At 44.0% G+C, this 23,090-nt stretch overlaps 2 protein-coding genes across 3 annotated transcripts; both read right to left on the bottom strand.

Moving 5' to 3' along the window:
* Positions 1-254: 254 nt before the first annotated feature.
* Positions 255-15,140, bottom strand: LOC127315994 (histidine-containing phosphotransfer protein 1-like). Its single transcript, XM_071823780.1, has 4 exons — positions 14,325-15,140; positions 14,073-14,203; positions 13,913-13,981; positions 255-1,062 (listed from the first exon to the last, which is right to left on the bottom strand). Coding segments are annotated over exons 1-4 (258 nt in total). The 5' UTR covers positions 14,382-15,140; the 3' UTR covers positions 255-1,061.
* A 1,977-nt stretch (positions 15,141-17,117) lies between these two features.
* Positions 17,118-21,421, bottom strand: LOC127315993 (histidine-containing phosphotransfer protein 1). Of its 2 annotated transcripts, XM_051346417.2 has the most exons (6): positions 21,210-21,419; positions 20,967-21,097; positions 20,797-20,865; positions 19,654-19,725; positions 18,215-18,287; positions 17,118-17,561 (listed from the first exon to the last, which is right to left on the bottom strand). In XM_051346417.2, the coding sequence occupies exons 1-6, from the start codon at positions 21,258-21,260 to the stop codon at positions 17,520-17,522; spliced, it is 438 nt and encodes a 145-aa protein (XP_051202377.1). In that variant the 5' UTR covers positions 21,261-21,419; the 3' UTR covers positions 17,118-17,519. The 2 variants fall into 2 exon arrangements, with proteins under 2 accessions (XP_051202377.1, XP_051202378.1); XM_051346418.2 differs by lacking the exon at positions 19,654-19,725 and having other exon boundaries at positions 21,210-21,421.
* Between the last annotated feature and the right edge of the window lie 1,669 nt (positions 21,422-23,090).

Raw genomic sequence — 23,090 nt, 5'->3', positions numbered from 1 at the left:
CCGAAACGGGCCGGCCCGAATACAGGGCCTGCTAGACGGCCCAAATCGCTCCTGCCCCGTATCCCGCCGGAATTTTACGGGGTGTACGGGTTATAAAGGGCCTGTTAGACATGCTCTAAGTTTGCATGTAAGTGATGACATAGTGGAAGGCCGAGATCAACTTCTGGAAGCTTTTTTATGCTACCAGAAGCATCACTGAGGAACATCATCGTGACGGAAGAATCGCTGAAGAACAGTCATCGCAATTGAAGCCTGCAACCACTGTAATCTGAGCATAGAACTGAATTATCTAAGTGCAGACATTTTCCCATTTGGCTGCACACGTGATCTCTGACTACCTCTTCTGAACCGGCTACACAAGCAAAGCTCTCGATTCTCCTCGTGTCACTTGCTCCAATTCATACTGAGAGGCAAACGAAGCCTACTCTGCTACCAATTCAAGAAGCATGTGTATATGCAATAAGGCAAAGATATCATAGCACCAGTAGAAATGCAAATGCTGAAGCTGATGTATTAGCATAAAAATGTTGTTTCTTAAACTAGCAAAGAAAGGTACAGAGGATATTCTATACACTAGTGTGGGTGCATTTTTTAGGAAAAAAACACGTCCCAGTGGCCGTTGCAGAAATCGGGCGAAGCGGCGGCCACCCCATCAAGCCAACCGATCATAGCTTCACCAACGCATCCCTGTCTTTTCTTAGATTTTAATTATTTTATTGACTACTTATATCACTAATTCATTGCCATAATCCAGCACATCCTCATTTCTACCGACTTGTTTAGGAAGTATAAATGGCCCAAAAAGGCAAAAGATCGAGCATAAGAAGTACTAACCGCCACAAGTAAGAACCAATCAGTAATGTCGCATGCCAGTGGTGTTATGTCAGTACTGACCAGCCTAGGCCCAATTGTGATCCGTCAGTGGTATGTGTCATTAACCTGTCTGTAATAGTTTTTGCTCTGCTGTCCGCTCGTTTGGTCTCTCGTCTTTTTAGCCAAGGTTGCAAGCTTTGATGCCGGCTCATTCCTTTGCTTCGGACAAATCCAACAACCGCCTCCTGTCTTTGCACAATTGGACAAGATTATTAACTAGGTAGAGGCCTATATATGCCAAGCTCCAAATACTCGTACTGCTGGCATTTTGTCTCTAGTAATAAAGCAGTAGTAGAATTCACACACATCTATTCGTGCACTTCAAAGAAAATTCAAAAATTCCTTACGTCATTCATGACAATATAGATAGTCAAGTTAATTGGAAACATACGTTAGTATACATGTGCATGCAATACCCTGCGTCCATTAATGACAGCAGACACGTATTTTGTACTCACCTCATTTTGGACATATGCATGCCAGTTGCCATTTGAAATGAATAGATACATTGCACTTTGCACCATTTATCCTTGTGCTTTCAATGAGTTAGACTGTAGTAATTTAAAGCTTCCAAAAAAATAAAAAGGAAAATATGAAGGGTGATCCTTAAAGCTAGCCCCATCCATCAAATAAATTATATAATAATAAACCACTAATCCCAACATTAATTGATTTTTTTCTAATGATAAATCAAAAATATATTTTCCTTAATTCATTGTGGAAGAAAGGTTTTGATGTGGGGTGGCCTTCGGACACCTCCACACCAAGACCAACAAGTCTCCCAAGTGGACCGATGACACGAGCCCGAGTTAAAGCTCTACATGATGAGGTGAACTCGCTCCTCACCACCCTTGATCTTGGTACCCCTTTGGACAGAATGCTACCTCATGCCGATGTGTTATGTGTCATTAGGTACAAGGCGCATCAAGACCCCGGAGAGGAGGACACGTCATGGCCAAGGGAAGGAGAGGAGCAGCTGGACATGGAGATGATCACGAAGCCGAACCCGACGTCGATCGAAGCGCTCCAAGGAAGAGAAGGACGCTGGCCGGTCCAGGACCCGGTCAGACCGGCCCCACAACCGGACGACCCGGTCCCAGGCCCGGTCAACCGGGCGCCAACCGGCGCAGCTCCATCGTACCAGACGAAGACCGGAAACCTCGCAGATTCCCGGTTGGCGCCCGGTCGACCGGACCCAGGACCGGACCACCCGGTCATAGGCCCGGTCAGACCGTATCCAAACCGGGTCTGAAGGGAATGACCCACCAAACTGCCTTAAGTTATCCATTCGCGTACCTGTTCGCCCTTGCTGGCCCTGTGTGCATATATAAGTAGCCTGGACCCCTCCTTTACCCCTTAGACTTGTTTTGAACTCAAACCTACCTTTGAGCTTAGTCTCCCTAGGGTTATCATCCCTCTGTAATCAAGGCACCTTGGTTGTTGATTTGGATCTTGTTGAGTGAGATTCTAGTACAAGCTACTCTCTCTCCCTCATCAAGCTCTTCTTCTCCAACCCCAATCTCTCTCCGGGAATTCTGCCGCGTGCCTCTTCCTCGGAGATTCTATTGGCGTGGTCCATCGAGCCACGGGGGTAAGCATCGGGTGTATCGGGTTGGTGTGCGTGCGTGAGTCTCGGCGTTCTTCGTGTTCCTCGCGTTCTCCCACCTCTTCCCTTGGTTTTCGGGGTCAAACCGCGAGATCGGGCCACTCCCGGGATCTTAGATCTCATCATATGGTATCAGCAGCTCTTGGTTACCGCGGATTTGACCCTCCACCCACCCGATTTCGTTTCTAGAAAATTTTCCAAAAAAAATCCCCAAAAATAGCTCCAAATTGCCTCTTGACCGATCTGTGATTTGGTTGCGTTTTGAGTGGTTTTGGTCCGTGGATCTGGTGTTGTTGTGCTTGATCTACTATTTCCCCAACTTTGAGCCTCCAATTCCATCGTTTTCCCATCGATTTGCTCTTTGGATTTGGTTTGGGGAAGAACAGGAGAGAGAAATCGACGAACCCGGTTGAGACCCGGTCAACCGGACCCCAGACCGGACGAGCCGGCCCAGAACCCGGTCGACCGGGCGGCAACCGGATCCATCCGGTCCTCGGTCCGGTCCAACCGGCCCCAGACCGGGCGCAGCTCCGCGCCCTCCTTCGAGCTCGATTTCCGGCGACAACCACCACCACCACCACCATCATCGCAGGTATAACTTGCAGTTTTCCCTTGTAACCCCTCTTCCTTTTGCGATCTATCCCATCGAGCATTGCTTGTTTAACGTTGCGAGACATTGCACGTGGCCCCGCATTGTGAGGTGTGTGTGTCGTGTTGAGTAAAGCATCCAAGCAAACACTCGTGTGGCAAGATAGCAAAAGCGAGGCTAACGCTAACATAGTGTGTGAAAAAGCCCCAAAAACACAAAAAGAGTGCAAGTCGCACCATACATCCATACATACAAAAGTGTGAAAGTGCCACCATAGATACAAACGAGTGCAAGTGCCACCATATACAAAAGAGAAAAAGCTTTTAAGCAAAAGAGAGATAAGAGAAGAGAGGCCGCGTGTGAATCTTGTTGTCTCTTCCTTTGCAACCGAAGCTTTGGCTCTCCTTGTGTTAGTGTGACACCGAGCACTTATACATACACTTTTCCGCTCACTTTTGGTTGCACTAACCCCGCTTATCTCGTGTGTGTGTTCCACAACTTTTCCGTGTTTATAGTGATCTTCACATTGACATTTGGATTTTTGGACCTTACCCACTTTTAACAGCATACTCGATCTTGGATTTGTCTTTTGGCTTTCCACAACACTCGCCTAACACCATATTTGCTAGCTTTTGCGTGTGGTTTTGCGTGTGTCCCGATACACTTGATCTTGCTTTTAGCTTGGTGGATTGCCTCAATACTATCTTACCTTGGTAAGAGTGCGAGGTAGTCTCCTTCCACTAACATACACAACATAGTTCTTGTCTTGCCATCATGGATAGGAACGGAGACGACTCAAGGGATGGAGAAGTCCTCCGCAACACCGATAGGTTGGCTACTCAACACAACCTATGGACACAACGTCAAGAGTTCAAGGAGCAACTCGCTCTCTTCGAGATGCGCATCGATGAACAATACGAGGAAGTGGCTCACAACTTCTCCACCGTGAACCAAGACTTGGCTCTCCTTCGTGAAGCTACGGACAACTTGAATGGCCAAATGGCGGCTAATGATGCAAACATGGAGCGGCGCATGGATAGCCTCGAGCGCGCCATCACCAACTTGGGTCGCCATCGCCGACACCGCTCTACTTCCTCGTCATCAAGCTCGCCACAAGATTACTACTCTCATGGTGGCCTTTCGTCCTCAAGCTCTTCCTCAAGGCATGAAGACCATCATCGACCTCATCGCCCACATGCTCGTCATGAAGACTCTCGCTCCAACTCTAGGCGTGGAGAAATACATCGCCATGCTCGTCCACATGAGCGTCCTCCACAAGACCAAGGCCTACAACAAGATCGTCACCAAGCGGATCGCCATGCCCACCATGGGCGTGACGACCAACCCCAAGACCAAGGTCCTCAAGATCAACCTCGACGAGATCTCCGCCGCCACCCTCGCCATGACCAACGTGGACGAGGAGACCCTAACCATGATCAAGATGAAAGGGCCAACATTGAGCATCGTCAACAACCGCGACAAGATCTTCAACCACATCCTCACCGTGAACCAAGTGAAGCAAGTGTTCACCTTCAACGACAACCCAATGCTATGGTTGGCCGTAGAAGACCTCCTATTCCTCCTCAAGCCGCAAGAGATGAAGTCGCCCCTCCTCGTAGAAGAAACTTGGAGGATGAAGAAAACATGTTTGGAAGGCTCAAATTCACCATGCCAAAGTTCAAGGGTGAAGAAGATGCCGAGGCCTACCTCTCATGGGCACTCAAGGTTGACAAGATATTCCGCATCCACAACTACTCCGGTGCCAAGAAGGTGGCTATGGCGTCTCTTGAGTTTGAGGATTATGCAAACACTTGGTGGGAGCAAGTACTCACTCTTCGGGAAGAAAAGGGTGAACCTCCTATTGACACTTGGGAAGAGATGAAGAAAGAGATGCATGCTCGCTTTGTCCCAACGCACTACATGACCGACCTCTTCAACAAGCTCCAAAAGTTGAAGCAAGGCACCAAGACCGTTGAGGAGTTCTACAAGGAGATGGAGCTCACTATGATGCGAGCCAACATCCAAGAGTCCGAGGAACAAACCATTGCTCGTTTCTTCAATGGCCTCAACTACCCCATCAAGAGAATTGTGGAGTTCCAACCATACTCCAACATGGTTGAGTTGGTCCACCAAGCATCGAAGGCCGAGCGCCAAGTGATTGAGGACATCAAGTACTCCAAGGTCAAGACCTACTTCTCCTCCAAGCTCGCTTCATCAACTCCTCCGACTACATCAACTCCTCCTACTACAAGTGCCAAGCCCGACGTGTCATCCACGACATCCAAGAAATCGACTATCCAAAGTCGCATGAAGCAAACGGTCTCCTCCACCGCCTCCTCTAAGGCATCCACGGGACCCTCTAGTGTCACTTGCTTCAAGTGTGGCACCCAAGGTCACAAATCGTTTGAGTGCAAGAACACCAAGGTTATGATCATTATGGAGAATGGTGACATTGAGACGCTAGATGAAGATGAATACGAGGCCCTTGTGCAAGCCGTCGTGGAAAGTGAAGAAGCTTATGAGCAAGAAAGTGGAGAAGATCCTCTCTTATGTGAGCATGACCCAAGTCCCTCACTTGTGGTCACTAGGGTGCTAACAACACAACCTCAAGCTATGGAAGACCAACGGTGCAACATCTTCCAAACCCGTGCCGGAATTGGTGGCAAATCGATCAAGGTCATCATCGATGGTGGAAGTTGCCATAACCTTGCTAGCACCGAGTTGTGTGAGAAGCTCAACCTCACTCTCCGCAAGCATCCTCACCCTTACCATATCCAATGGTTGAGTGACAAGGGCAACGTCAAGATACAACATACCGTCACCGTCACCTTTAAGATTGGACCTTATGAGGACACTATCGAGTGTAACGTGGTACCCATGACGGTGTGCCACATGTTGCTTGGCCGCCCTTGGCAATTTGACAAGAAGGCTATACATGATGGACTCTCCAACACATACACCTTCAAGGTCAACGACAAGAAGTTCGAGTTGCGCCCGATGACTCCTAGCCAAATCATCGCGGATAATGCGAAGGCTTTAGCGAGGGCACGACTCCGCACCCACCATAGTGAGATGAGAGGAGAGGGAGCGATCCACCACAAAGATAGTGAGCGCCACAAGCCATATATGAGTGAAACCAAGAGTGTTCTCCTAGCCACCAAGAGTGAGTGGAGAGAGGTCCAAGAGAACCCATCCACCATATTGCACTACGTGCTCATATGCAAGGGACCATCATCGGCGACTAATGACTTAACCAACATTCCTCCGTCTTTGTTGTCTCTTTTGCAGGAGTTTCAAGACGTCTTCCCCGATGAGCTCCCTCATGGACTACCACCACTTCGAGGCATAGAACACCGCATCGACCTCATACCCGGCGCTCCGCTTCCAAACCGTGCCGCCTACCGCACCAACCCCGAAGAGACAAAGGAGATCCAACGCCAAATTCAAGATCTCCTCACCAAAGGGTATGTCCGCGAAAGCCTAAGCCCTTGTGCGGTTCCCGTGATTCTTGTGCCTAAACCGGATGAGACGCAACGGATGTGTATGGATTGTCGCCCCATCAATGCCATTACCGTCCGTTACCGCCATCCCATTCCGCGTTTAGATGACATGCTTGATGAGTTAAGCGGTGCCACGATTTTCTCTAAAATCGATTTGCGTAGTGGCTACCACCAAATCCGCATGGTCCTTGGTGATGAATGGAAAATGGCATTCAAGACCAAACTCGGTCTCTATGAATGGCTCGTTATGCCTTTCGGTCTTTCCAATGCACCATCTACTTTCATGCGCCTCATGAATCACATCTTGCGTCCTCTCATTGGCAAGAGTGTGGTTGTCTATTTCGATGATATTCTCATTTATAGCAAAAACCTCGAGGACCATGTGCAACATGTGAGAGTGGTCTTGTGCATCTTGCGTCATGAAAAGCTTTATGCTAACCTCCCCAAGTGCACCTTTGCTCAAAACAAGTTGGTTTTCCTTGGCTTTGTGGTTTCCGCTAATGGGATTGAAGTTGATTCTTCCAAGGTGGAGGCCATACACAATTGGCCTACTCCTACAAATGTTGGTCAAGTCCGAAGTTTCCATGGACTTGCCGGGTTTTACCGCCGCTTTGTGAAAGATTTTAGCACCATTGCTTGCCCTTTGAATGAGCTTACCAAGAAGAATGTTCCGTTTGTTTGGGGCAAGGCCCAACAAAATGCTTTTGATGAGTTGAAGAAACGCCTTACCGAAGCTCCCCTTCTTGTTCTTCCAAATTTTGCAAAAACTTTTGAGATTGAGTGTGATGCAAGTGGGCTTGGTATTGGTGGTGTTCTTATGCAAGAGGGCAAACCCGTGGCATACTATAGTGAGAAGTTGGATGGCGCACGCCTCAACTATCCTATATATGACAAGGAGCTCTACGCTTTGGTTCGTGTTCTTGAAGTTTGGCAACACTATCTTTGGCCAAAAGATTTTATCATTCATTCCGACCATGAGTCCTTGAAATATTTGAAAAGCCAACACAACTTGAACAAACGACATGCAAAATGGTTCGAGTTCATTGAGTCCTTCCCATACGTGATCAAATACAAGAAGGGCAAGGACAATGTTGTGGCGGATGCTCTTTCCCGCAAAAACACCCTTTTGCTTACTCGTTTGGATTTTCATGTTTTGGGACTTGAAGAGATCAAAGAACTCTATCCTTCCGATTCTTTCTTTGCTCCGATTTTTGAGAAGTGTTCCGTTGAACGAGGAGTGGATGATTTCTATTTGCATGATGGCTACTTGTTTAAAGCTAACAAGATTTGCATTCCCGAGTCTTCGCTTCGAAAATTGCTTTTGCAAGAGTCACATGGAGGTGGTCTTATGGGACACTTTGGTCGAGAAAAGACATATGCCATGCTCTCAACCCACTACTATTGGCCAAGAATGTACCGCGACGTGGAACGCCTTTGCCGCCGGTGCACCACTTGCTTACAAGCTAAGTCTACCTCCAAACCTTATGGTCTTTACACTCCATTGCCTATTCCATATGCACCATGGACCGATATTAGCATGGATTTCGTTTTAGGCTTGCCTCGCACTAAGCATGGTCATGATTCTATATTTGTGGTAGTGGATAGATTCTCTAAGATGGCTCATTTCATACCTTGCCATAAGAGCGACGATGCTTCACACATTGCTTCATTGTTTTTCAGGGAAATTGTTCGCCTACATGGAGTACCGCAAAGCATTGTGTCGGATCGAGACGTCAAGTTCATGAGTTATCTTTGGAAGTCGCTCATGGCAAAGTTTGGAGTGAAGCTCTTATTCTCATCATCCTCGCACCCGCAAACGGACGGCCAAACGGAAGTGGTCAATCGAAGCCTCTCCACTCTCCTACGCATCCTCGTGAAGAAGAACTTGAAGTCATGGGAGGAGTGCCTTCCACACGCGGAGTTCGCCTAGAACCGCGCCAAGCACTCGACAACATCAAGGAGTCCCTTCATGGTCGTCTACGGGTTTGAGCCGCTCACGGCACTCGACATACTACCACTTCCCCTTCATGAGTGGACGAACATGGACTTCGACAAGCGCACCACCGCTGTGAAGAAACTACATGAAGAAACAAGAGCTACCATTCAAGAACATGTCCTTCGTCAAGCTACCCGCCTCAACGCCAAGAAGAAGGAACGCATATTTCAAGAAGGCGACCTCGTTTGGATCCACCTACGGAAGGAAAGGTTCCCTCATGAACGCAACTCGAAGCTCAAGCCAAGAGGAGATGGCCCCTTCAAGGTCCTCAAACGCATCAACAACAACGCTTACGTCATCGACATCCCCACCTCCAAGTACTTGGTGAGCAACACATTCAACGTTGCGGACTTATCGCCATATCATGAAGATGAGGAGGAACAAGAGTCGAGGACGACTCTTTCCCAAGGGGGGGGAGATGATGTGGGGTGGCCTTCGGACACCTCCACACCAAGACCAACAAGTCCCCCAAGTGGACCGATGACACGAGCCCGAGTTAAAGCTCTACATGATGAGGTGAACTCGCTCCTCACCACCCTTGATCTTGGTACCCCTTTGGATGGAATGCTACCTCATGCCGATGTGTTATGTGTCATTAGGTACAAGGCGCATCAAGACCCCGGAGAGGAGGACACGCCATGGCCAAGGGAAGGAGAGGAGCAGCTGGACATGGAGATGATCACGAAGCCGAACCCGACGTCGATCGAAGCGCTCCAAGGAAGAGAAGGACGCTGGCCGGTCCAGGACCCGATCAGACCGGCCCCACAACCGGACGACCCGGCCCCAGGCCCGGTCAACCGGGCGCCAACCGGCGCAGCTCCATCATACCGGACGAAGACCGGAAACCTCGCAGATTCCCGGTTGGCGCCCGGTCGACCGGACCCAGGACCGGACCACCCGGTCATAGGCCCAGTCAGACCGGATCCAAACCGGGTCTGACGGGAATGACCCACCAAACTGCCTTAAGTTATCCATTCGCGTACTTGTTCGCCCTTGCTGGCTCTGTGTGCCTATATAAGTAGCCTGGACCCCTCCTTTACCCCTTAGACTTGTTTTGAACTCAAACCTACCTTTGAGCTTAGTCTCCCTAGGGTTATCATCCCTCTGTAATCAAGGCACCTTGGTTGTTGATTTGGATCTTGTTGAGTGAGATTCTAGTACAAGCTACTCTCTCTCCCTCATCAAGCTCTTCTTCTCCAACCCCAATCTCTCTCCGGGAATTCTGCCGCGTGCCTCTTCCTCGGAGATTCTATTGGCGTGGTCCATCGAGCCACGGGGGTAAGCATCGGGTGTATCGGGTTGGTGTGCGTGCGTGAGTCTCGGCGTTCTTCGTGTTCTTCGTGTTCCTCGCGTTCTCCCACCTCTTCCCTTGGTTTTCGGGGTCAAACCGCGAGATCGGGCCACTCCCGGGATCTTAGATCTCATCAGGTTTATCTTTAGTCCCATTCATTTCTACCTTTGCATGATCATATAATTTTTGATTGGTTCAAAATCATATGTAATTTCTTGCGAGGTGAATATTTCTGTTTGTAGCTCTTATTTGGTCACCATGATGTCTATCATGATATGTTGATAATGATAAATAAACCATGAGACTTTACCTATTACAAAGAAATACCTATTATAATATTTTTGCAGCGTTTGTAAATAATAGAAAATGTGATTGTGATGAATTTAAATGTGTGAATTGAATTAGAAAAAGTTCCCTCAGTGGTAGTAGATATTGTACGGTCAGTTCAATTTGATGCTCATGTTTTACAGATATTATCGTATTTCTAATAGGAACCGATTACAACCCCCAACAATCTAGCTACTATGTTCTTAATTGAACATTTTTTTCCCACTCACATGTCATGCACATGTCGGCCTGTTACAGTAATTTAGACAACATCACACGATTGTCGTGTCGGGACAAGACACATCACTGTAATTGTATCGCCGCCATGAGATCGGCACCCCATCCTGATTTCTCTATGACAAAACAAGCCCACAATCTGAGTCCGGACTTGAATTAGTTGGGTGCAAAACAAAATTTTGTTTGGCTGCACGCGTTGCTCTATCTGCCTCATTCTCTGATACATGTCATGTTGAAACAAGACATGGTAGTCACTTCATCTATACTCTTGTACTTTTTTTTGTGTCATCTACACTTTTTTTATCTCATTATCCTAATTGATGAATGTTAGTTCGAAATGTTATAGCAGAGCCATAAAATATAGAAATATCTAACCATTCACGATATTTAGCACATGCATATGTTTCATGCGTATATTAATAATCATGTTGACGCGCTTTGAAAGATGGAGCATGTGTTCTTTAGATTTAACTGCATAATAAAACTACTACCTCTTTGCTATGAACAAGTGAATAAAGCTACTACACAAGAGGTATCCTCCAATGAAAGTATAACTTGGTATAAACAATTAAAACTTACCGTTCTCAAATGAGAACCGTTTTCCCATTACTATTGCCCAAAAGTATATTCTACATTGAGATAGGCAAATTAAAGGTATCCAATGAAACAATGCCTACATTCGACCAATCAAATATACTAAGGGACTAAATGATCTAACAATAGTTCAAAATTAAATCCAAACTTTGCATTTCTCAGTGAGAAAGGGGTGTGTTATGACAAAAATAATGAGAAATAAATAGCATGAAGAGGATAGGTGTCAACTTCTAACCTGCGATGTGTGTGTGTTTAAGTTGGGTGGCTTGGTAGTCCAATTCCCCTATATATACCACACCCGGTCAGTCCCAATCACCATCCATTTATACTATTGTTCCTGCATCACCCTCTTATCCTCGCTTACTTCCTACTTGCTAGCTCGATTTCTCGCTTCAGGTAGCCACGGTGGAGTTCAACATCCTTGGTTATGCAGCCAGCATGTTCGGCACGATAAGGGCTTTACTATTTCATTGCCATCTGTGCGAAGTTTTAGTTTGTCCTTGGGTGGATGGGTAACTCTATATTGTTGAGGAATTTGATGTTTTTTGTTTTGTGTTTATTTTGCTGGGTTAGGGTTTGTTGGATGATCAGTTCCAGCAGGACGAGAGCGAGCCAAACTTCGTTGCCAAGATCATTACCCTCTTCTACGAGGAAGGCGAGCGGATCATTGGCGAGGTCGATATGCAGCTATAAGTGTGCTTCCTCTGCCAGCTCACTTGCCATGTTCTATGTGATCAGTTGTTTGATTCTATGCATGTGGATTAGTTGTTGTGTGTGCATGAATAAGCTATGTGTGAACTTCGACAAGGCGGATGCTTTTGCGCATAATGTGGCTCTTTCCTTTGTCTTTTATGGGTTGTACTACCATATGCGTTTCCGCAATAGCATAGGAGTGATGGTTGTTATTAGTGGCGCAAATCGGGTATTATATCCCCATAGATTTTTCTTGACCATGCTAAAAGATTGGAAGTAGGTAGAGTCTTTGTAAGGTGTAAGGTCATCTTGGGGGAGACTTATCAGTGTTTTACCATCTTAGTGTTATATGAAGTAGATCCGGCAAACTCTATCCATTTCACGTATTGTTGAATTACGACTGGCACTTCCGATCCATTTGAGGAGGGATGATATCGGTTTGTCCCTTTGAAGTGATTAATCATGTACATCTCTATTCCGTACACATCAGTGGCATCTTACAAATAATTTGGGGAGAAGTTGAGATTAGTTTGGCCTTTTTACCGTTTCATGGTTTAGATCTGACAAATTATTTTTCCTTTTGTTGTTTTGTAATTTAAATATGACCAATCATTTTGTTGTTGTACTATTTTATGGTTTATATCTGACAAACGTTTGACTGTTGTTGGTTCGACAAACTGTTTAGCCATTTTAGGGTTTTATCGTTTAGATCCGGCAAACCATTTGGATGTTCTACCATTTCATGATTTAGATACGACAAATCACTCTCCTTGTACTATTTTATCTTACCCGAAAAACCATTTGGTGGTTGTAGATACGAAGAAACCATTTGGCTGTTTTATTATTCAATGGTTGAGATCCTACAAACCGTTTAGCCATTGTGCTGGTTACATATATATATGAGATGCTTCGCACACATCGGATAACTCAAGGAGTAGCACTTCATATTCTCCCATGTCAAGTGTTTCTTCCAATTATTTTTTGGACGGGTTGACATTGGATCTTCCATTGTAGTGCATTTTTAAAATAGATAGGTTAGTTTTGCATGTTTCGCCTTTGTTTCACATAAAAATAACAAATAGCTTTATGGTTTTGGGGGTTTGTTGGGCTGGTATAAGTTCCCAAACCATGGTTTTTATAGTTTCATTCTCAAGATTTGCTCGAGTTAAAGAATAAATATTCATGGTAATAAAAATTATTATATAAACTAATTTTATCATGCTTACAAACTACAAAAACCATGGTTTCGAAACCTATACCTGCACAACAAACACCCAAAACCCAAAAAAAATATTTGCTATTTTTGTGTGAAGCAAAGAGGAATGGCAGATCCAATGTCAACCCCTCCAAAAATAATTGGAAGAAACAATTGACTTGGGAGGTTCTGGAGTGCTACTCCTTAAGCTATTCCATTTGTGCAAAGCAGCTCATATATGTCAGATATAAAGCATAAACCAGCACAATGGCTAAACCATAAACCAGCACAATGGCTAAACGGTTTGTGGGATCTCAACCATGTAGAACAGCAAAACAGCCAAACGGTTTGTCGTATCTACAACGACCAAATGGAATGATTTGTCGTATCTAAATCATGAAATGCTAAAACAGCAAAATGATTTGCTGGATCTAAACGATAAAATCCCTAGAACGGCCAGACGGTTTGCTGAACCTACATCAGCCAAACGGTTTGTCAGATCCAAATCATAAAACAGTACAGCGATAAAATGATTGGTCATATTTAAATCACAAAACTGTAAAATGACAAATGATTTGTCGGATCTAAACCATGAAACGGTACAACGGCCTAATGGGTCTCAACTTCTCCCCGAATTACTTGGAAGATGCCACTGATGTGTATGGAACAAAGATGTACATGATGAGTCACTACAAGGGAGAAACCAGCCCCATCCCTCCCCATATGGATCGGAAGCGCCAATAGTAATGCAATAATACGTGAAATGGATAGAGTTTGCTAGATCTACTTCATAAAACACTGATGATCAAAACGACGATGAGTCTCCCCCAAGGTGACCTTACACCTTACAAAGAATCTACCTCCTTCCAATCTATGGGATATAGCATGGTCAAGAAAAATCTACGGGGTTATAATACCCGATTTGCGCCACTACCAACAACCATCCCTCCTATGCTATTGCAGAAACGATATGCTAGTACAGGACATAAAAGACAAAGAAAAGAGCCTCACCATGCACTGCTCCCCTCAAGCTTATCCGCAAAAGCAGCCACCTCTTCGAAGTTCACATATGGCTTGTCCCTGCACACACAGCAACCGATCCCCAAGCAAAGAATCAAACAGCTGATTACATAGAACATCGCAAGATAGCCAGCAGAGAAAGCATACTTACAGCTGCATAGAGAGCTCGCCAATGATCCGCTCGGCTTCCTGGCAGAAGAGGGTGACGATCTTGGCAACGAGATTCTCTTCGCTCCCATCCTGGAGCAGAAGCAGCTGCTGGAACTGCTCGTCCAACAAACGCTAACCCAGAAAAATAAACGCAAAGCAAGAACATCAAATTCTCCAACACTATCAAGTTACCCATCACCTAAGGAGAAACTAAAACTCCGCACAGATGGCAATGAAATAGTTAAGCGCTCACCCTGCTGAACATCCTGGCTGCATAACCAAGGGTGTCGAGCTTCATCACGGCCGCCATGGCTACCTGAAGAGAGGACTCGAGCTAGTGAGGAGGAGCGATGCGGGAACAGTAGAATGGATGGTGATTGGGACTGACAGGGTGTGGTATATATAGGGGAATTGGACTCCCAAGCCACCCAACTTACACACACACACACCACAGGTTGGAAGTGGACAGCTATCCTCTTCCTGCTATTTATGTCTCCCATTTATTATTTTTGTCATAACACACCCTTTTCTCATTGAGAAATGCCAAGTTTAGATTTAATTTTAAATTATTGTAGATCATTTAGGCCCTTAGTCTATTTGACTGGTCAAATGTAAGCATAGTTTCATTGGATACCTTTTATTTTCCTATCAAATATTAGAATATATTTTTGCGCAATAAAAATGGGAAAACAGTTCTCATTTCAGAATGTTAAGTTTTAGTTGTTTTATTTTTATGAGATCATTAAGTCTTAAGTTATATGATTGACAGGGCGTAGGAAGAGTTTAATTTCATAACTTTTAAGCCTTAAACCGTGTCGATTATTTACAAATCATTAAAAGTTTCTACTTAATATGATTGATGCTTGAATGGCGTAGGGGCAGATTTATTGGATACCCTTTATTTTTGTTTAGAGTACTTAATTTTACTGTCTAGACCAAGTTATACTTTCATTGGATACCTTGTGTAGTAGCTTTATTCATTTGTTTACAGCTAAGAGGTAGTTTTATTATGCATTCAAATCTGAAGAACACATGCATTAAAATCTGAAGAAAGTGTGTCAACATACCAATAGTAGCATACACATGAAACATATGTATGTGCTTGTGAATGGTTAGCTATTAGTATATATTTATGGCTGTGCTATAACATTTCAAACTAAGAGTCATTGATTAGTATAATGTGATAAAAATGTTGAGAAACAAAAAAATATATATGAAATATAATAGATGAAGTGACTACCACGTCTTGTTACAACAAGACGAGTATCAAAGAATGAGGCAGCTACAGAAAACGTGTGCATCCAACGGGAATTTTGTTGCACCCAACTAATTCAGTTCCCGGCTCAGATTATGGGCTTATTTTGTCGAAAAAGTAGAGAAATCAGGACGGGGTGCCAATCCCGTGGCGGCGATACGATCCCAACGTTGTTTCTTGTCCCGACACAACGATCTTGTGATGTTAACTGAATTACTGTAGCTAGCCGACAAGGTGCAATGACATGTGAAGGGGCAAAAAATGTGCAATCAATAACAAGGTCGCTAGATTGCTGCGGGTTGTAATCGGTTCCTATTTGAAATAAGACAATATCCGTACGGCATAAGCGACAAACTGAAATGTCCGTACAACATCAACTACGGCTGAGAGCACTTTTTCTAATTCTATTCACACATTTAAATTCATCGATAGCACATTTTCTATTATTTACGAACACTGCAAAAATAATAGGTAAAGTGTCATGGTTCATTCATCATTATGAACATATCATGGTAGACATCATGGTGACCAAATAAGAGCTACAAACACATATATTCACCTCACAAGAAAGTACATCTGATTTTAAATCCTGCAAAGTGAGAAGTGAATGGGACTAAAGATAAGCCTGTCTTCCACAGTGATTTAAAGAAGAGATCTCCTTAATTTATCATTAGAAAAATATCGGTTTATTGCAAAATACGTGTATGTTCCCAATTAACTTGAGTATCTATTGTCATGAATGACGTAAGCAATTTTTGAAATTTCTTTGAAGTGCAAGAATACATGTCTGCAAATTCTACTACTGCTTTATTACTAGAGACAAAAGAAATGCCAGCAGTATTCAACAATTATTTGGAGCTAGTATTTATTACTAGAGACGAATTAATCTTGTCTAATTGTGCAAAGACAGGAGACGGTTGTTGGATTTGTTTGAAGCAAAGCAATGGGCCGGAATCATAGCTTGCAACCTTGGCTAAAAAGACAAGAGACCCAACGAGCGGACAGCAGAGCTTGCAACCTTTACTTTTCTAATCACCTGCCAGCCTATTTGGATGGTCACATACATGCATCTTTTGTTTCCACATGTGCTCATTACTGCTCATACAACAACAATATTCTTTTATTTACATGTGCCAAATATCTGGAGCTTGGCAAATACAGGCATCTACCTAGTTAATATTCTTGTCCAGTTGTGCAAAGACCAGAGACCCTTCTTGGTTTTGTCTGAAGCCAAGCAACGACCAGACATCATAGCTTGCAACCTTGGCTAAAAAAGACAAGACACCCAAGGAGCGGACAGCAGAGCTCACAACCTTTGCTTTTCTAATCGTCTGCCAGCCTATTTGTACGGTCTTTATATACATGCATCTTTTGTTTACACATGTGCTCATTACTGCTCCTAGCATCAAAAGCTTCTCCATCAGGTGAGCACTTGATCTTGGTCTTCCAGCATGTCCATCACTTACCTGCCAACTGTGGTCTGTAGAAAAAAGCACAGGGTCATGTATTCATCTTTTGTGTGGAGAGCAACATAAGTATCTCTGAATCTCAAATCATTCCTGTCTTTCCGAAGGAGGCAGAGGTACCTGTTGCTGACAATGTTCCCTCGTCAGTTCCTCCTGGTATTGAACTGTTTCCATATCGCTAACACGGAACCAGCATGATATTTCTGCACTCTGGAAGAATCATAAGGGACAAAATCGCGAATAATGTTAAATCCCACCTGGGATCAAATAGAAAATAACTTGAACTGAGTAATTGTATGTTGTATGTTGTATCATGGTACACACATTTTTCCCAACAACAAACAGTAACTTTACATTAGATTAACATCACAATGTTCTCCACAACATACAACCACAGCCGATCCACCGACCAACAAGGCACGACTATGTCAAGATTACACTGCAGACCTACGACCTAGAAACTGGCTAGAACTGAGCAGCCAGATTAACCACTGACAATCCGCAAAGCGCCGGCAGATGATTGTTATTTGACCATTGAGAATTCAGAACGACACTACCAACAGTAACAGAGACATCGATGACACTAAATGACCAGCTTGCTGCTAAAAAGCTACGGACGACCACACAGAAGCAAACGACTCCAAGATAAAAGCTAGTTGAGCATGTTCTATGACTTCAAAGGCAGCAGTGCCGCCAGAACATGCGATTCCCACTCTGTTGTTCAAGCTTACTGCTTAGGATAGAAGGAGGCCTGGACCTGCTGCTCCAGCTGCATTGAAAAACAGAACTGGTCAGTTGCCTAAACCATTACAAAAAAACTAGCATCACAAGAACATGAAGTTACTAAGAACGACGAAAGAGTTAAGAACTAAGTGACAGTACTGATTATGTCCATCATCCAGATAAGAGAACAAAACAATAAGTCTATCAATGCTGTGGGAAATTGAGAGGCCAAAGTTCTAGTGTCCTTTTCAAGCAACATGAAGCTAAGATTCAGATATCAGACATACCCAAAACAGTAGTTTTCAACTCATGTCTCCAGTAGCCCTAAATACTGCTCTAAACACCAAGTGGTGTCTATGAGTACAACTAACAATTTAGCACTGCAAAGGCCATAGAGATTTACATAAAAAGAAAAGAAGATGGCAATGTCCATGTTTGTTTATCTTCCGCAGTTATCACTAGTAATTTAGTGTCTGACAGGCAAACTAACTGCATTCATTTCATTAACATGCTTTTCATATGTTGTATTGCAGCAAACTAACTGAATCCATTCCATTAGCATCTTGTCTTCTCTCTAGTTATATTTTGCAACACAAGCGAACATTGGAATAAAAAATATTTCCTTCAAAGATGGCAACTCCAGTTTACTGCAATACTACTGCGAGTTTGACACGGGTTTCAGAAAAAAAAAGATAATACCTGAAGCATGGTCTGAAACTTGCTGCGCAGATCATAGAAATCATTCCTCACAGCATCCAGTGTCTTCAGGCACCTGACAAGGAAAACAGTTAAGTAAGTTATGAAGCCCCTCTGCATTACCAGCTCACGGAAGGAGCATGTTAATAAGTACTGAAAAATGCTCATGGCTGGTACAATTTGACGTCCTAAGAATAATTTTTGTACTGGCAGGATTATCTTAACAGTTGCTGAGGTGGAGCCTTATGAATGTCACCCTGGACATACTTCCTTACAAAAGATACACTTGGCTCCACTGAAAATAAACTACAGAGTCGAGGGTAACTGTAACAAAAAAACAACGCCTCTGTTCTAGAATTAACATCAACTGGCAGATCGAAACATTTTCAGTGGAGCCCAAATTAACACAGAAGTTATATGTTTATTTACTAGATAGTTGTGCAATATTCAGAGAAGTTGGAACTTAGTTTCCTTTTCAAAGATCTAAATGCTATAATAAACGGGGTATACTGCCAGTCCTTATACATGCTTTGGAATAGTTTCCTACATATATAGCATTCGTAAAGTATACGATTGAGTAGAAAGTGTACTGGAACAGTTACAATCCTAACCCAAACAAACTCAGTAGAGTCAGCCAAATCTTTATGTCTGTAAAGACTGAACAAATTCAGCAGTTTACAAAAGCGATGTACATGCAATTGTATTGATAAGAGAAAATCTCCAATTTGGTCTATGAAGTTGCCCCGTATGTGCGCTTTGGTCACGAACTTGCAAATCGTGAATTTTGGGTCAAGAAGTTGCCCCGCGCGAGCGTTTTGGTCATTCTCTTACAGCCAATGTTAGTTTGCTGATGTGGCCAACTAACTTTTTTGCAAATTTCCCCCTCAAAAGGTCAAACCGAGGACTAAAAATAGAAAAACAAATTTTAGGGGGCAATTTGAAAAAAAAAACAATTGACCATGTCAGCAAACTAACGGCCACCATGACAGAGTAACCAAAGCCCTCGCGCGGGGCAACTTCCTGACCCAGAATTCACAATTTGCAAGTTCGTGACCAAAATGCACATCCAGGGCAACTTCATAGACTAAATTGGGGATTTTCTCTATTGATAAATACCCTGATAACACTAATAACGTTGACCAATGGGGGAATGATCCCTCCCTTGGCTATACGTTGTTAGGTAGGATGAGAGTCTCCCAGCGGATGGACGCTATGGATGATAACCCAGTTTTTAGTCCGCCCCTCCCAGCGAAACTACCGCTAGGTGGGGATTCAAACCCGGGTGGGCTGGCTGCGCACTCGCTAGCCTTGCCACTGAGCTAGCACTCAATTCTCATAACACTAATAACAAGGACGATCACGCTAACCCACATTTAGTATGAAGATTTCAAAGACAATGATAGAAAGTACAATATTGTGACATAATGATACAAGGTACTAACCCATCTCTGCTCTTCCCCTGACAAAACTCACGGAACTGAATGCAGGTATTCTTCACTCTCTGAGCACCAACACTGCAACATGCAATGCTATACGATTAAGAAACTACCACCAAATTTCTTTAAGGAAACATGTAAGAAAGCCCAGGGTAAGCAAAGACATGTGGACTCATAGGCTTACAAACTTCGATTCCATAGAAATCACATGAACAGCACAAACGTAACTGAATCTTAAGTGAAGTTTGTGCATAATAATTTGAGTTCCTAAGCACAACAATATTACTAGTTTCTAAGCATAATAAAATAACTTTCTATAATAATTTATTTCCATAAATATTTAATGTTTAATTCTAGCAAATCTTATGCATGAAACTACAAATACCATGGTTTGTGAACCTATACCATCGCAACAAACCCCCAAAACAGGTCCGAAACAAAGGCGGAGCGTGCAAAACTATCCTAACTAGTTTAAAACAGGACAATGTCAACCCCTCAAAATTTAATTGGAAGAACAGTTTGTTGGGTCTACAACGGCTAAATGGTTTGTAGGTTCTAAGTGACAGAGAGTACAACGACAAAATGATTTGTCAGATCTAAACCATAAAGCAGTACAGTGGCTAAACATAAAAATACAGTAAGATGGCCAAACTGTCGTTTTGTCGGATCTAAATCACGAAACAGTAAAACATCAAAAGGATTTGCCGTATCTAAATTATAAACAGTACAACGGCCAAAAGGATGTCAACCTCTCCCCAAATTAATTGGAAGATGCCACCAACGTGTACGGAACGGATCAAGTTTGTCGGATGTACATGATAAATCGCTACAAACGACAAACAGATCTCATCACTCCACATATTGGTCGGAAACGCCACTCATAATGGAACTATGCCAATCTATAATCTTGGGCCATCCTATCGATACGAGAAATGGATCACGTTCGCCGGATCTACTGCATAAATAAAACAATACAAAGATGAATTGGGCGATGATTCTTCCCCCAAGATGACTGGACGCCTTACAATGAATCTACCTCCTTCCGTTCTACGGGGATCTAACACCCGATTTGTGCCACCAGCAACAACCATCGTTCCTCTGCTACTGCAGGAACACATATGAACAAGACATAAAAGAAAAGAGCCTCACCTTGCACTGCTGCCCTTGAGCTGATGCACAAAAGCATCCACCTTGTCGAAGTCCACAGCTGGCTTATCCCTGCACACACACACAGCGACCGAATCCCCAAGCAAAGAATCAAACATCTGATCAAAGAGAACATGGCAAGCGGGCGAGGAGAGGAGAGGAAGCATGCGTACAGCAGTTTGGCGAGCTCGCCGATGATCCGCTCGCCGTCCTCGCAGAAGAGCGTGACGACCTCGGCAACGAAGTCCGGGGCGCTCGGGTCCTGGAGCATCTGCAGCTGCTGGAACTGATCGTCCAGCAAACCCTAACCCCACCAAAGCAACGACAAAGCAAAAGCATCAAATTGTTTCCTATAGGGCCTGCTCCGGAGAAACTAAAATTCCGCTCGAATGGCAAGGAAAGAGTAAGGCGCTCACCGTGGCGAACATGTTGGACATGAGGGTGTTGAGTTGCATCGCGGCCGCCATGGCTGCCCGAAACGAGGACTGGAGCTAGCGGGGAGGAAGCAAAGCAAGGAAAGGGGAGAGGAAGCTGCGGGAATAGGAGTAGGAGTGGATTGATTGTGAATTGTACAGGGTGGGTGGGGAATTGGATTCACGGGTCCCCCACCGCAGTTGGAAGTGGACGGCCGCACTCTTCCTCCTTTTTTATTGCTCCATTTTTTTCTCATAACAAACTTCTTTTCTTATCTGAAAATGCCAAGCTTTGGTTTTTATTTAAATTAATTTAATAGATCATTTAGGCCATTAGTTCATTTCATGACTGGGTTTTTTTTCTTTTCAGCGGGGGAACAGTTCCAAGCAGCAACAACTTTATTGATTATCGTGTTACATATAGGGCCTCACGAAAAATATTAAAATATAAATAAGCCCTTACGTTTTGCATAAAGGGCCTTGGAAGTAAACTAAAAATAGCAATCAAGTCCTCCTTCATCTCCACCAAGACGATTTTGCAACTAAGCGCGACCAAATACAACATCACCTCGGACGAAACCACTTGGGATGGGAAGGTTGGAGCATGCTGTGTCGGAGCCAAGGGGGCTCTGAAATGGCATGGCAGCCTAGAGGTCGAAATAGTCCATCAGACGCCGGCCGGAAGAAGCAGGAGTAGCTGAAGCTAAAGGTGGGAGTGGTCGAATGTCGGCCATGAAGGACGACGACAGATCCGCCGTCATGAGGAAACTCTCGAGAGAAACACCACTGCTAGCTAATTTCAGTCTCGACCACCACCGTTAGCAGGCGTCGAATCCCCCTTATTCCTTGTCGCCACGACGAGCAACAGAAGAGGAACTCGGACCTTGGCCACAGCCGTGGAATCCATATACCACATTGAGCTGAAATATCAAGTCTCTAGCAGCCAAGCTACTCATCACCTATGGCTTCAGCTACCGAAGCACCATGAGGAGGAGAAAAAAGACCAGATGATCCCGAGCACTGCTCGTAAGTGCCAAAGTCGTAGTTCGAAACGATATAGCGCTAGACTCTATATAGGAAACAAACCCTATACCTACCTACTACCGTTGTACAGTGATAAGTCCCTCACCCAACTTGACGCTAGTGGATGCATGAGAATAGAGGGGAGAGCCCTAGCGGCCCAGATCTTAGGAGAGGAAGGAGAGAAGTTTCGGAGGGTCAGGGAGAGAGAACGTGAGTGGTCGACCCAAGTAAGAATGTCTATTTGACTGGTTGAATGTATGCATAGTTTCATTGGATGTATGGGTTTGCCTCTTTGATTTTAGAATTTATTATTGCTCAATAACGACTGGCAAAAACGGTTCTCCTTTCGTAATATTTAGTTTAAGATTATTTACTTTTACAAGATCATTAAGCCTTACATAAGATCATATATAGGAAAGTTTTCATCGCATACATTATAAGCCTTAAACCGTGATGATTGTTTATATATCGCTAGAAGCTTCTACTTAATTTGGTTGGTACTTAAAATGTGTAGGGATATATTCATTGGATACTTCTTATTTTTCTTATTTTTATTTTGGGTACTTAATTTATTGGTAAGATCCAGGTGTACTTCTATTGGATACCAGTTTTACTCATATGTTTACAGAAAAGGTGGTTTTTATGCATTAAAACCTGAAAACACGGGCTCCGCCTCTCAAATGTGTTCACAACTTCACATGATTACCTGTAGTATCATACACACAAAGAAAATATATGTGCTAAATATTTTTAATGCTTAAGTATATTGAATGGATCGTAGCGAACAAGAGGGGGGGTGAATGGCGCTACGGCAAGTTTTAGTCTTTTTCAATTTTTATGCAGCGGAAGGTAAAGGTGTGA

This window comes from Lolium perenne, chromosome 7, assembly GCF_019359855.2.
Source record: "Lolium perenne isolate Kyuss_39 chromosome 7, Kyuss_2.0, whole genome shotgun sequence".
Lineage (NCBI taxonomy): Eukaryota > Viridiplantae > Streptophyta > Magnoliopsida > Poales > Poaceae > Lolium > Lolium perenne.
The sequence above is the reverse complement of the archived record's forward strand: the minus strand, read 5'-3'. Positions and strand labels throughout refer to the sequence as shown.

Coding starts and splice junctions, on each gene's coding strand:
- LOC127315994 (XM_071823780.1), bottom strand. CDS start 14,381: ATGGCGGCCGTGATGAAGCTCGACACCCTTGGTTATGCAGCCAGGATG. Junction 14,204..14,324: donor CAGCCAGGATGTTCAGCAGG/GTGAGCGCTTAA, acceptor TTTCTGGGTTAG/CGTTTGTTGGACGAGCAGTT. Junction 13,982..14,072: donor GGCGAGCTCTCTATGCAGCT/GTAAGTATGCTT, acceptor CTGTGTGTGCAG/GGACAAGCCATATGTGAACT.
- LOC127315993 (XM_051346417.2), bottom strand. CDS start 21,260: ATGGCGGCCGCGATGCAACTCAACACCCTCATGTCCAACATGTTCGCC. Junction 20,866..20,966: donor GGCGAGCTCGCCAAACTGCT/GTACGCATGCTT, acceptor GTGTGTGTGCAG/GGATAAGCCAGCTGTGGACT. Junction 18,288..19,653: donor CAGGGGAAGAGCAGAGATGG/GTTAGTACCTTG, acceptor TTTCCTTGTCAG/GTGCCTGAAGACACTGGATG.